Source organism: Antennarius striatus, chromosome 6 (assembly GCF_040054535.1).
Source record: "Antennarius striatus isolate MH-2024 chromosome 6, ASM4005453v1, whole genome shotgun sequence".
Lineage (NCBI taxonomy): Eukaryota > Metazoa > Chordata > Actinopteri > Lophiiformes > Antennariidae > Antennarius > Antennarius striatus.
The window spans coordinates 5,959,346-5,973,060 of NC_090781.1; the positions used below are offsets into that span (position 1 = coordinate 5,959,346).

The following is a 13,715-nucleotide window of genomic DNA, read 5'->3' on the forward strand; positions in this document are numbered from 1 at the left end:
GGGTTAAACATAAATAAGCACATAGACATGTTAATGAGCAGCTCTAATTTTTGCTGTGGTTTTTTTGGCCTTCAGCCCCAGAACAGGACTCGCTATGACACAGATAAGAAACAGAAATACTTGTCTGGTCCGTTATATATTTCCATGAATTCGAATCAGGTGATGCAATGAGTTTGTGAACACACCTTTGGAAGGTAAAATACAACATATTACAATAGGCTTACTATCTGTATAGGCTGTCTTTGTTGTACTGTTATCTTTTTCAACATCACACTTTCTGCACTGAGCCATAGACCACAGTTAACCAGCGACACAATCTCACACTAAAGTTTGACTTGACTGTGCTTGTCCTCCTAGCTGCTACCTGCTGCGCAGACGCTGCAGCTGGAGAATTTAACAAATCACAAGGGGGTCATTGTTTCATTCTCTGAACCTCAAATACACCATTTTTCTTTCTTTCACAGCACTTCCTTCTCCGGTTCATGCTTTTGCTACCCGTTTAATATTCCCTTTTCGTTTTCCTTCCTTCTTGAGGTCTTTCCTCTCTGAGCGATTGTCTTGTGATTGTTTATATATATTTTCAATTAAAACAGCTTTAATATTTCTATGCTTTTTTCATTATTCATATATTTTATATATATTTGAATAGAAATATATATGTACATACTTTTGAAAACAAACATATATATCATATCTTTTTCTTTTTTCTATTGCGAGAGCCCTGATGTTATGTTTTACGATTTGCAAAACATTTGGAGCAACTCTTTATTTTATTTTTTTTGGAACAATCTTTGTTATGGGATTCAGCTTTGGAAGAAGTGGGGGGAAATAAACTTGAAGATAACAGATACAGTACCATGCATAAAGCTGAAGTAAATCTCTGAGGTTGAGGGACTTGAAAATACATCTTTAAGTTTTGATGACCACATATTTTTGAATGAAATCCCACTGCTACGTAAGCCTCTCCATTTTGAGCACACATGCCAATTCTTTCAACAGTCAGTTCTCCATAAAGAATCTCTCAGTCACTGTCCATTGATTAACTCAATCAAGATAGATTTTTTTTCCTTTCATACGCCTAAATTTGCATGTTTTTGAATTTGTATGTTTGCATTCAAGCTGTTGTAAAACGTCACATAGCATTTCTGCTTGTCTGTGCATACTGGGCCTCTTTTCTCTGTCTTTACAACTAGCTGGTATGCTAGTATTGGGTCACAGTGACACTATTTGGATATGATGGAGGGTGGGTCGGGGTGATGGGGAGTTGGGGCAGAAAGGGAGCAAGAAAGGAAAAGAACGAATCCTAATATTGTGGCACTGTGATGAATCACTTTCATCGCTGTTGTTCGTATCAACCATAATCTCTCTTTTGTGGGCACTGCCTTCTCAAAGCAATCCTGTCAATCACATTTAACAAAGTTCAAAATTTGAGACTAATTTTGCATTACTGTTTCATCGTCATCACCATTTTTTGTTCTAAATAACCTTTCACAGGTCCAGAATGAAGAGCAGGGGACAAGGGAGTTGGGGTGGGGTTGGAGATGGGGGATTCAGCTTTGACACAGACGTCTGCTGCTCTTCAGGCTAGCATACAGATATTAAAAAGGTCCAGTGTGTTGGTGTGTGCCTGCCAAATGTATACATATATATATTTACACATAAATGCCCACACACACCCCCGCAGGCTGTGAAGGTTTCTGTCAATCGGAATCATTCTAAATTTTGCTTAGTGCACATGAGATTGTATTTCCATCATCAGAAAATGAACAGAAACTGTAAGGAATAAAATGCATTTGTTTCGTGTTTCACATGATGATGTTGGACGCTTTTGTTCCTCTTCTGCTTCAAGTCATCAGTTAAGACCACTAAGCTGTCGTCCATTGCATGTATAAGAAAACCTCAATGTCTCAAAGCTGGTTTTGAGATGACCATCCTTCCATTGCCTTTAGCATGAATTCATGATGAGGTTACCCCTCGGAGCCAGTGTAACACCGACATGGTGGTTAATGCATACAGTAAAAGCATCCTGCCGTAGCACAATGCTGTGATATGAGCTCTTCTTCCATCAGAGATCAGAAAAGTAACATATTCAAAATACTATAAATGACCGGGTTCACTTTAGGACTGTCTTTCTCCAGAAAATAAGACGTTACACGTGGAAAGCATTTTGTGCATAAGTACTGTGTCCTTACCAGAAAATGTAGAAAATAATGAAGTGAACAGTTAAAATTATTTATGTTTTGGCAAGTGTGAAGAACGAAGAGATAAAGATGAAAATAATCATAAAAAGCAATCAGGCAGAAAGAAGGCAAACAACTGTAGTGTGGAGACCCGACCCTGACCCCTTCATACAGAGGTGTCAATGGGAACACAACCAGCCCCCTGCCGCCTGACACAGCACAAGCAGGACAAGTGGGGTCATCTGTGCATGTGTATATTCCTCACCCCACGTTTCCATAAAGGCTCCAGGCAAATGCCGGCTTGACCAGCATTATGAGTTACAGTGATAGGCCGCAGTGATGGCAGGCTACACCAGCGTGTACGACTTTGAGTAAGCCCCTCCCCCTCCATCCCTCTGCTTCTGTAGTCTGCCTAAGCCTGAGGAGCTGCTCTCTAGGAGAGAGTCTCTGGATCCTCCCATCTTTGAAGAGGATGAGGAGGCACCTCCAGGTGTCCCCCCTGTGGCCCCCGCTACTCCACTTCCACTGGAGGATGACGCCCCAGCGGCTGCAGCGGTGGCAGCGGCGGCTGCAGCAGCACTCTGTGCCGCTGAGGCAGAGGAGCCAGGCATGGTTAGAGTCCTCTGGGGAAGTGTGGAGGTGCTGGAGCTAGCAGACATCCCTCCACTCACACTACCTCCACCTCCTAGCCCTCCAGAAGAAGCCCCAGAGGAAGAGAGATTGGACAGGCCAGTATGGCCCATACTTAGGGCCTGCTGTTTCGCAGAGTCCATAGTCACATGGCGGCCCTGGGTGTGGTACGCCCGCTGGGCGAGGCCACGAATAGAAGCTTCACGTGGTGGAACCACTGGACATGGGTCATGATGCTCTGACTGCTTTCGGAAGAAGGGATCTGACTTCATGTAGAGTGGTAGATTGCAGTAGTCGCCTGGAGGATAAAAGACGGAGTTAATGTCTCTTCTCTTTTGATGGCCAGGAAGCGCATCAACGCGTCATTCACGTAAGTGTGGTGGAATACCTTAGTGGACTACAGCTTGGCTTAGCCTCTACACTCGAGGATAAAAGTCATTCAGCAGAGGTTAAGATGAATAACCATAGGGGGTTTATGCATACCCTCCCACCCCTATCCTGCCCAACAAATCATATCCTGTTAATGTGTATATGCAGTATTGTTTTCTTCAATCTGTGTATCATGCAATGTTTAGCTGCAATATCTTTTTTGATCTTGTATTCTAGTCATCTAGTAACAGGCGGCACAGTGACATAGTGCGCTGCTGCCTCACAGAAAGATGGTCATGGGTTCAAACACCAGCATTTCCAACATGATCTTTCTGTGTAGAGTTTGCATGTTCTGTCTGTGTCTGAATAGGTTTTGTACAGGTATTCCGGTTTCCCCCCCATCATCAGGAAAAAACGTGCTTCGAAGGAATATTAGGTTATCTCGGCTGTAGTGGGGGTGCACCCAGGGGGCAGCAGCTCAGGACCAACTCTCCATTCTAATCTTGCAATTTTGTTGTACCATGTATTATGATGACAATAAAGCTTCTTAATTCATTAATTCATTCATTTCATTTTCAACCGCTTTGTCCAGTGTAGTGGGTCACAAGAAGCTGGAGCCTATCCCAGCTGGCTTAGGGCGTGAGGTGGGGAAAAACTCCAGGTCTTAATCTTAATTATTTCATATTATAAATAATATATTTGATATCTTGTTCTTTTTGCTTTTAAAATATATTCTATAAGCAAGGTCAACACTAAGTCTAAACCCAGATTGTTAAGGCAAGGAAATAATTGTCAAATTTTAGAGGTGAAAGGTGAAAAAAGAGGCCAAGCACTGTCAGTTTAAGTACTATTTTATGTGCTATATAAAGGCCACATTGGAAGTGGCGTGAGACAAAGTAAGCTTGACCTCAAACTCCAGAGGATTAAAAAAATTTCTTCCATGTCTTGTACAATCCACTCACTTTTTGCACGGTGTGGAATGGGCACAGCTACATTCTTGCCACGATCGTAGTCCTGGGGTTTGGGTGGCGAAGCAGTGAAGCGGCAGATACCGGGCTCTGATGGCGTGCTCATGGACGTCATGCTGTCTGCGTTGTCATTGGTGCCTGTAGTCATCTGATCAGATGAACTATCAGAGATAAAGCACTCGGTAATCTCAAACTTGGCATGCTGCAGGTGCTCCTCCAACTTGGCATGCTCATATGCTCTTGCCAGCTCCTCGTAGGTGGAGGAGGCACTCTCTGTTGACACCATGCTATTGCGGCCCTTGTCTATAGAAGAAAAGATAATTAAAGATAAGTACATTTCTTCAGTTTCATGAGGGCCTCTGGAGATTCAGCCTAGTGCAAAAGCCCATTATCACATTCTTCACTTATTTGTGCATGTCACTGGCTGTAAGTGTCATTTCACCCATGAGCCAACCTGTGTCCTGTGAGAGACTGGCACTGTAGCTGTCACTCTCGGTGACAGTGATGCCATGCTGGGAGCCAACTGTGCGCCAGTCTGAGGTGAGAGTGCGGGCTGGCGTAGAGGCCTGACACTTGGTCAGAGTCCACTGGCTGGAGTAGCGGTTTCTGATGCTGTGGGCTGACTTTACACTCTTCCTCGACACTGGATCTGATGGGAAACAAATGAGAAAAAAAATTAGGATGATGTCTATGCATGTAAAGGCTGGAGAATGTAGCTTTGACAATAAAACAGGCTTATCTTGAGGTGGAAATTCAGCATAAAGCCTGAAAAAGTTGCACGTTACGATTACACAGAATGTTATGATACAACTTAGTTTAAGCTTACTGTACTTACTGGTCCCCGGTCTGATGTCTGACATGTCGATCAAAGGGCCGGTGTTCTGGATGAGAGCGGGATGGTGCACGGACACACCGGTGCAAAAGCTCTGAGGGTTGCCAGTTTGGTTGAACTCTGTGTCTGTCACAGGGATGGTTGCTTTGTCCTCACCTGTTAGATAGGAATCATTTAAAGAATAGAGAATATACTGTATATAGAAGATATTATAAAAATATATACTATTTACATATTATAAAAAGCAAGTTTTGCATATGTAAAAACTAAACACTTTGAGTTTGGTAATTCACAATTTTTACTCCTGGCAATAATGTATTAATTGTCAGTGTTCGACCATTCGTCCGTTCGTCCACAAAATATCTTCACAACCATTTCAGATAGAAAGAATAAAAAGCACATTACTCAGGCAGGAAAGGGGATGAAAATGAGATGATGACCTTGACCTTGATAAAACTAGTTTTTTTATCTGTGTGTTAACAGTATTACCTAAAAAATACTATTGGCCAGAATTATGTGAAACATAGTAGAACACATGACATGGTCTATGATTATTATTTTTTTTACTGTATTTAACAGAACCTTCATAACAGACATTTGGATATGTGGACCATACGCTGTGGACCTGCTCCTCCGAGCCCACCAATATCACCCTTCATCTATCCATCGGCTGGGGTCCTGCTGCCTTTCATCCTCCGTGCCACCATACAGTCATCCATGCAGCTGTAATTGTGCCTTTAATTTACCAACTACATGTATTGAAGGCAACAACCCAGGAGTCGGTGACACGGTTCGGGTTGGCAGTGCTGGTGTGTGGCAGAGAGAGGCCAAGCTTGTGGGTGGAGCCACGGCTCCACACCCGTTTGTAATTCTTGTCTTTATGGAGTATTTTTGAGTTTGTTATTAAATGAAGTGAAAAGATTCACTTTTGGTGTCCTGCATTTGGGTCCATATTCCGCCTTCCGTGACAGAACGAACCAGCCTGAACTGGACCCAGCGGACAGCGACTTTCTTGCTGCCCTGACCAGCAGCAAGTCCTGGAATCTGGAACAGGCTGTCGAGTGGAGACAGCGGGCAAGAGACACCTGGGCATGGCTGGCAGCATATGCTGGAAGTCCAGCTCCACCTTCTCTGCTTGACCTCGAGCCAGTTCCAGGGCCCACTCCGGCCCCCGCGCCCAGATGCCAGCCTGCTCCTGTGTCTGCGTCTCGGACCCAGCCTGTTCTGGTCCCCACGGCCGGACGGCAGCCTGTTCCTGCACTCCAGCTCAAGTCTGCTCCTGTTCCTGCGCCCGCCCGAGTCTGCTCCTGTTCCTGCGCCCGCCCGAGTCTGCTCCTGTTCCTGCGCCCGCCCGAGTCTGCTCCTGTTCCTGCGCCCGCCCGAGTCTGCTCCTGCACCTGTTCCTGACCCTCCCTGGGACCAGTTATGGGATGTCGGAGGCTGTCCCTTGAGGGGGGTGTACTGTCACGGTTCAGCGTGGCAGGGGGAGGCCAAGCTTGTGGGTGGAGCCATGGCTCCACACCTGTTGGTATTCTCCACACCTTGGACTCATCCACACATCCTTTCTGATCGTCACACATGAACTTGTTTTGGTGCTAATGACCATAAGGCTTTTTAAGCCTGGCTCGATGAGAGCTCGGAGCTGGTTCGTTTTCTGTAGTTTGGTTGGTATTTTCTGATTTTGTAATTCTTGTCTGTATGGAGTATTTTTGAGTTGTTATTAAATGATGGAGAAAGGATTCTCTTTTGGTGTCCTGCATTTGGGTCCATATTCCGCCTCCCGTGACAGTCGATGAACGTAGCCTGACTTTCTTGTCTCCAATTCATCGCCTGCATCAAATCATGTAACTATAACCATAAAGACTCTAATTCTATCTGGTCTCTCTCTCTGTCTCTCTGTCTGTCTGTCTCTGTCTCTCTGTCTGTGTGTCTGTCTCTGTCTGTCTGTCTGTCTCCGTCTCTCTGTCTGTCTCTCTGTCTCTCTCTGTCTCTGTCTGTCTCTATGTCTCTGTCTGTCAGTCTCTCTGTCTCTGTCTGTCTCTCTGTCTGTCTCTGTCTCTCTCTCTCTCTGTCTGTCTCTCTCTCTGTCTGTCTGTCTCTCTGTCTGTCTCTCTCTGTCTGTCTCTCTCTGTCTGTCTCTCTCTGTCTGTCTCTCTCTGTCTGTCTGTCTCTGTCTGTCTGTCTCTCTCTGTCTCTGTCTCTCTCTCTGTCTCTCTCTGTCTCCGTCTCTCTCTCTCGTCCTTATCTTCCTTTTATTTCTTTTCTGCCCAACCGGTCCAGGCGGATGGCTGCCCAAAAGAGTCACCACTGTCGCTTATGCTTGTTCTGGAGGGTTCAGTTGGGTTTGTCTGTCTGTCAAAGCGCTTTGAAATGACTGTTGCTATGCTAAGAGTAATCAATCAAGTTTTATTTATATATCTTGTCAGAATTCAAATTCCGATGTAATTAAAATACTACTGAAGTTATGTGCTCTATTCCAGTTAATGATAAATTTAGCACAAAATAAATTTGATCCAAAGCTCATGCACAGACACATGAACACACAGCTCTTTGTCTCACCAATTTGCTTGATGCCTTCTTTGTCCTCAATCAGCAGCTGCACTCTGGGGATGTCGATATGTAACCGTGGGCCCTGTGGAGGCCCCTTCACCGGGGTGTCAAAGCTGCGGTTGTTTTTACTAACCCACAGATAAAAGATGAGAACACACATCATTTACTGTTTAAAAAAAATAGATGCAAAATATGGATTTTTTTACACAAATTCTGAGGGGTCTTTTGGAGTTTTACCTTATTAGCATCTCTGCTAGGCTTTTAGCATCTGGAAAGAGATTGAACACTTATTTTAAGAAACAAATAAATTTAAAATGGATATTGAATAGAGATTAGAGATACCACTTGTTGGTTTCTACATCTTTCCTCACCTCTCAGCCTCTTCAGCCTCTTTTCTTTGCGTTTCTTGCGAATAATAAAGAGCAAGGCGACACCCATAGTCACCAAGATTACTGGACTGCCAATTGAAAACAGCTTCTTTACATCATCGTTCTTTTCCAGAGGGGATTTGATTGGTGGAATTGTGCCTGCACACATCCAAGGATGCAATCACAGCTCTCAAGACAACATCCAACAATACTGTAAATGACCCAGTGAGAGCAATTTCTTTTCAGAAAAAAAGACTATACCATTTACCCTCATTGAAAAGGAAAAAGCCTTCTACTCACTTCCATCATAGTCCAGTGTAGCAAATTGGGAGCTCTGGTTACCACAGCCGGCGCTGTTACAAGCTTTCATCTTTAGCTCATACCAGGTGGCCTCACGCAGCTCTGCTAGAAAAACGTCTGTGGTGGCATTTGTACGTACCGTCTGCCATGCCCATGTACCTGAAGTGAGTTCACATATCAGACCAATCACTTTGTTTAATCTCTCAGTTTCTATGCAAACATGGAAAAGAAGTCTTTGTGTCTATGATTGCTTTAAAGGGTCATAATTGTCCTTAATCAATCTGTATCTCATTATAGTATCAACAGCTGTAAATTGAAAAAGGAATGAGTCACCTTTTGGTCTAAACTCTAGCGTGACTGCGCTGATTGGACAGCCTCCACTGGCCCAGCCTTGTAGATTGAGGCGTGCGTGGCTAGAGTTGATGTGAGTGAAAACTGACTGATCCTTGTTGAACTGTGGTTCTGCCAAGATGCACAACATACATTTGTTTATTTTTATTTATCCTACTAAAATAGGTTTGCCGTGAGATACACGGCAAACCATTAACATGACTGGACAAAGGCTGATGATTCAGTCTGCAGTGACAATTTCCTAGTTAAAAAAGTGGATTCAAAGTGTACTAAGACTAGTTTACCGTCTAATTAATATCCTGTTTTTTCAAATGGTGCATATAAAAAAGTTGAAAGCCATGTGTTTATTGTAAAAAGTCCTAAATACTTAAATATAAAACATGATGAAGCAAACAATTTCAAAAAACTGATCTATTTAAGACAGTAAAGCTTTACTATTATTAATTTCAAACCTCTGCTCCATGTGGGTATAAATGGTCCATGTCTAGTTTTTAAATATACTGTTCACTGCATATTTAAACCTTCACTGATGACTGTACCACAGATGTCTCTCACATCTGATCTTTATAACTACATGAAATCACAGCAATATCCTCATCACTTCTGTCAAAACTTGGATTTTGTGCACAACTCCACTAATTTCCTTCATTTTCCCCTCCTGGTTTTCTCACCTCGCCCATGCGTCTTTGCCTCAATGATCTCACTGATGCGCCCGGCCCCAACACTGTTCTTTGCCGCCAGCTTGACTTTATACCAGGTGCCACAGCGCAGGTTGTCTAATTTAAAGGAACGCTCACTAGAGCTGATGAAAACATCTTTCCATTCTTCTGTGTTGTCTACTGAGTACTGCAGCACAAAACCTACATCAGGACAAACAATTAAAAAGGACGATCACATTCTTCTTTTGACAGTCAAGATAAGGGAATGATATTTACCTCAATATTGTTTCCTCTACTGTCCACTAGGTGTCAGTGTCAGACTGTACTGTTCATGCTCATATAAAGCCCCAGTTGGAAGGTGGTCCTTGTATATGCTTCCATTAGTTACCCACAAATCCCAACATGGAGATGGCGCTGACTAAGCATCTGTGTAAATTAGTTTATGCAATTTGATGTCTGCTTTTGTAAACAGCTGTCTTGGAGAGGCAACTCCCTTCTGCTCTGTAATGAGTGACCTCATGTAAGAACGAATGGATCATCCTGTGGCCCCATAATAACAACCAAAAACAAAGGAATGATGCCATGTTTGCAGATCTGCATATTTATCTAGTATATAAAAGCAAAAAATAACATATCTTAAAGTCTTAAATCCGTATTTACTAATTCATATTTAATGTATGAGCAGCACGGTGGCGCAGTGGTTAGCGCTGCCGCCTCACAACACGGCGGACCCGGGTTCGAGTCCCGCTCTGTGCAGAGTTCACATGCTCTCCCCGTGTCTGCGTGGGTTCTCCAGCTTCCTCCCACCTCCAAAAGCATGTGCTTCAGGTTGATTGGCCATTCCAAATTGCCCGTAGGAATGAGTGTGTGTGTGTGCATGGTGGTGTGTGGCTCCGCGGTGCACTGGTGTCGTGCCCGGAGTGTCTCACGCCCTATGCCGCCGAGATAGGCTCCAGCTCCCCGTGACCTGCTGCGGCGGATACAGTGGTGGTAATCTGAAGATGACTCACTGATATTTAATGTATGAGTCTAACTTCCAATGAAACTCAGATGAATTTCTGTTTTTCCTTGTCAGTGTTGCTCATTTAGCGACAGATAGCAGGGAACAGATGAGATTGTACAGGCAGAGGAATGGAAGGACCATGTACCTCTGATAGAGCTGCCTCCATTGTCACCTGGTATCCAGGCCAGGGTGATGGAGGAGGTGGAGGTGGTGGAGACAGTTAAACGGGGCTGGTCTGGAGGAACTGAGGAGGACATGAGTCCAGTTAAATGCCTGTATTAAAATCCAATAAATGCTAAGCAATACTTTGTTTCTCATTAACAAATAATTATTCAGTCACTGCTTATTGTATTCGTTTCCTACCTTGCACCAACAGGTTGACTATAATAGTGTCAAAGCCGAGTGTGTTGGTGGCTGTGCAGGTGTAGTAACCAGAATCTTCAGCTTTGACAGAGCGTAGCACCAGTGTCCCATTGGCCAGAATGAGACGCTGTCCATCTAGAGACACTGGGATTGCTGTGTCCTCACTATCAGAGAGAAAAAGTGAGAAGAAATCTGTTTTTTATGAAAAAGAAAGTTTTTTTTCTTGTGTTCAAAACTGAAAATCAATAATGCTGAACGGCATTTCAACATCATTCCAGCTCATGAACACATTTTTCTCTGACACCAAAAAACATTATTCGGGCTGATTAATCCTTGGAGTTACAACAACTGAAACTCAGCTTTAAATAAAAACTCCAGGGACAATTCCCACCTGTCTTTGGTCCATTTTATAGTAGGTGTAGGTTCCCCAACAGAGCTGCATGGTACTCGCACTTCCTTCATCCATGGAGTGGTCACTGTTCCCCCAAATGAAAGGATCTTAGCTGGTGCTAAAGGAAGATGAAGTTTCAAAATAGAGATGGTACAGACACAGAGAGAGAGACAGATTGAAAAAGTCCATTAGCACTGGCATGACAGAAGAAAATCACTAACCTAAAATAATCTCTATCAATGAGCTGATTTTTGCATTAATGAATAAACAGCTTTCAAAGCCCACAAAGCTGCAAACTTTTAACAATATGGTGAACCAATACAAAAAAAATTTTAAGGGTTGATATTCAATGTGATTATTTTGGATTTACAAGCACTGGGGAGGAAAAGCATCGTGTTGGTCATAATTCACATTTGCTGTAAAAGAAATACGTATCAGTTGTGACATTTTTAAGGAAGGCTAGAGTACAAAAATAGTACAAGACAGTACAAAGAATAAGCTGAGAAAAAGGAGAAAATATCCATTTATTGGGGCATATTACCCTCCTTTGCTCTTTCAAACCTTCCAAGGACTCTGTCTCTCCATTTTTCTCAAGCCTGTCATCTGGTGCTGTGGTTCACTTATGTTAAGGTTGAATGAAGTATTGAGTGGTCAAACCTGTATGACAATGGCTTTCACAGCTGACGGTCAGCTGATGCAACACTTGTACAAATCGACAAATATACACTCTCAAATGTTTCTAGCTATCCTTCAAAAGAATTGACAAAGAAAAGATGACCTGCTGTAAAGTGAATGCCATTCATTCTTTCCCATTCTTCTGTGAACCAAACGTATTGATTGTCTTAAAACCTCTGTTGCAATATTATCTTGAGTAGCTGTTCATCTGTTGTGTCCTTTTCACTCTTCCTTAACTTTCCCTCTTTATCCACCTCTAATCTCCTCACAGATTTGGACAGGTTTTGTCTCTTCTGAACTCTGACATCAATATGGACCACTTTTCTATTGTATGACATCAAAACAAATTAACGTGAGAGGTTACGCAGTGAAGCACTATAAAGGGGAACTAGAATACTATTCTAGAATTGGAATAGTATTCCAGTTCCAGTAGACTTTCTAAGAGAAAGAGATAGCAACAATCCTTCCCATTAAGAGAGGGCTTAAAATATTCCTCATTGAGAAAAGAGAAGAATTTTGGTGAACGAACGCTAAACAGGATATTCTGTATACATCCCTCACCCCAACAATACTTTACAGTTCATCTTTGGGGGATGCTGAGGCATTTCAAAGCTAAATGACATGTGTAATTCCTCCAGAGATTTCTGGGAACATACTGGGGTCTCTTCCCACTCGGATACAGCTGGAAAACTTCCAACAGGGAGAAACCCAAAAGGCATATAACCAAATGCCTGAGCTACCTCAGCTGGCTCCATTTAGTGTGAAGGGGCAACAGCTCAGCTTTGGGCTCCTTTAGAATGTCCAAACTCACCACCCTATGGCTTGGTGTTACTGGGTTTGACATCCAACTGATATTCAAGGACTCACCCTTGGCTGCTGGCTCCACAGTGACCTTGTCGCTGAAGTTACCTCGACCTGCGGTGGTGACGGCTGCAGCCCAGATCAGATACTGTTGTCGGTGGTTGAGGTGAGTGATTCGGTAGAACAGCAGCTCTGGATTGGCTTCATACTCGCTGGGCATCTGAAAATAAATGTCAGGTATTCATTGTGGATGATGCTTGTATCATATATGTAGAGAAACACAGGATAAAATCTTGCATGATGAGGCAAGGATGGATGGCGCTGGAGGGAGAGAGGATAGGATTGGAGTGAGGGACAGATTTGGGGGAGGAATGATGCTCTGCTGTTGTACTAAGGGAGGGAAAACAAAGATATGAGATGGAGGAAGACAATGGAGGACAGACAAATGAATCAGTCAGATATCATGAACAGTCACTAATGAGCTTCTCTACTAAAGACATCAGTGAAGATGAGGGGGGGGGGAGGAGAGGAGAGGTTTTCAGTTTCAAAGAAACATTTATTTACATTTAACTAAACATCATAAGTCACCACATCAAAAAAAAAAAAAACGACCAGAAAACAATAACTTTAAAGAAATTGATCAAAAATTAATAAACAAAGAGTTTTCTTCACCTACAGAACATAAAACCTCCCCAACACCCCATATTTGGTTAAAAACCATCAAGTTGTCCGTCATTTTATAGTAGGAGTGTTCAACCCTTAGTCAGGTTTTTAACAGTCCCTCCATCACAGGCACAACTTCTGTGCTACCAGCTCCCCGAGTCCGGTTCCTGTGTGTAATCCAAATCGCCAGTTTGGCAGTTGCAGACAAAAAGTTGAGCAACACAATAACAGGCTTACTTACCGTTGAGTATTTAGGTCCAAAGATAAACAGATCAAAAGTAAAATCATTTCCAAAACCCCGAAACCACCTTTTTAGTAAATCAAACAGTGCCACCAACCGGGCACACTGAACAAAGAAATGTTCCAAGGTTTCGGAGTTTCCACAAAATATACACCCCTCCCCCAGCTCAGGATCAAGGTGCGCTCTGTATCTGTTCGTGGCTATAGCCCCGTGTACAACCCTCCACTGGAGGTCTGCTGCCCGTTTCTCAACAGGCAGCTTGTACAGGCTCCGCCAACTGCCCTTCGGGGAAGAATCTGGGCCAAAAAACCGGGCCCACCTAGACTCCCCAACACCTCCCAATGTCCTAATGTGTGTAATCTTTACACACA

General features: G+C 43.3%; 1 protein-coding gene across 1 annotated transcript in view; it reads right to left on the bottom strand.

Moving 5' to 3' along the window:
- Positions 1–795: 795 nt before the first annotated feature.
- Positions 796–13,715, bottom strand: part of dscaml1 (Down syndrome cell adhesion molecule like 1) — a 129,128-nt gene continuing 116,208 nt past the window's right edge. The window contains exons 22-35 of the mRNA XM_068317865.1: positions 12,507–12,660; positions 10,965–11,082; positions 10,574–10,737; positions 10,356–10,454; positions 9,220–9,408; positions 8,531–8,659; positions 8,198–8,356; positions 7,901–8,056; positions 7,767–7,797; positions 7,539–7,657; positions 4,983–5,135; positions 4,602–4,796; positions 4,142–4,450; positions 796–3,108 (exon numbers count right to left, since the gene is read on the bottom strand). Coding sequence (XP_068173966.1) covers positions 2,528–3,108; positions 4,142–4,450; positions 4,602–4,796; positions 4,983–5,135; positions 7,539–7,657; positions 7,767–7,797; positions 7,901–8,056; positions 8,198–8,356; positions 8,531–8,659; positions 9,220–9,408; positions 10,356–10,454; positions 10,574–10,737; positions 10,965–11,082; positions 12,507–12,660 — 2,556 coding nt within the window. The 3' untranslated portion in view covers positions 796–2,527. The remainder of the gene's footprint in view (positions 3,109–4,141; positions 4,451–4,601; positions 4,797–4,982; positions 5,136–7,538; positions 7,658–7,766; positions 7,798–7,900; positions 8,057–8,197; positions 8,357–8,530; positions 8,660–9,219; positions 9,409–10,355; positions 10,455–10,573; positions 10,738–10,964; positions 11,083–12,506; positions 12,661–13,715) is intronic.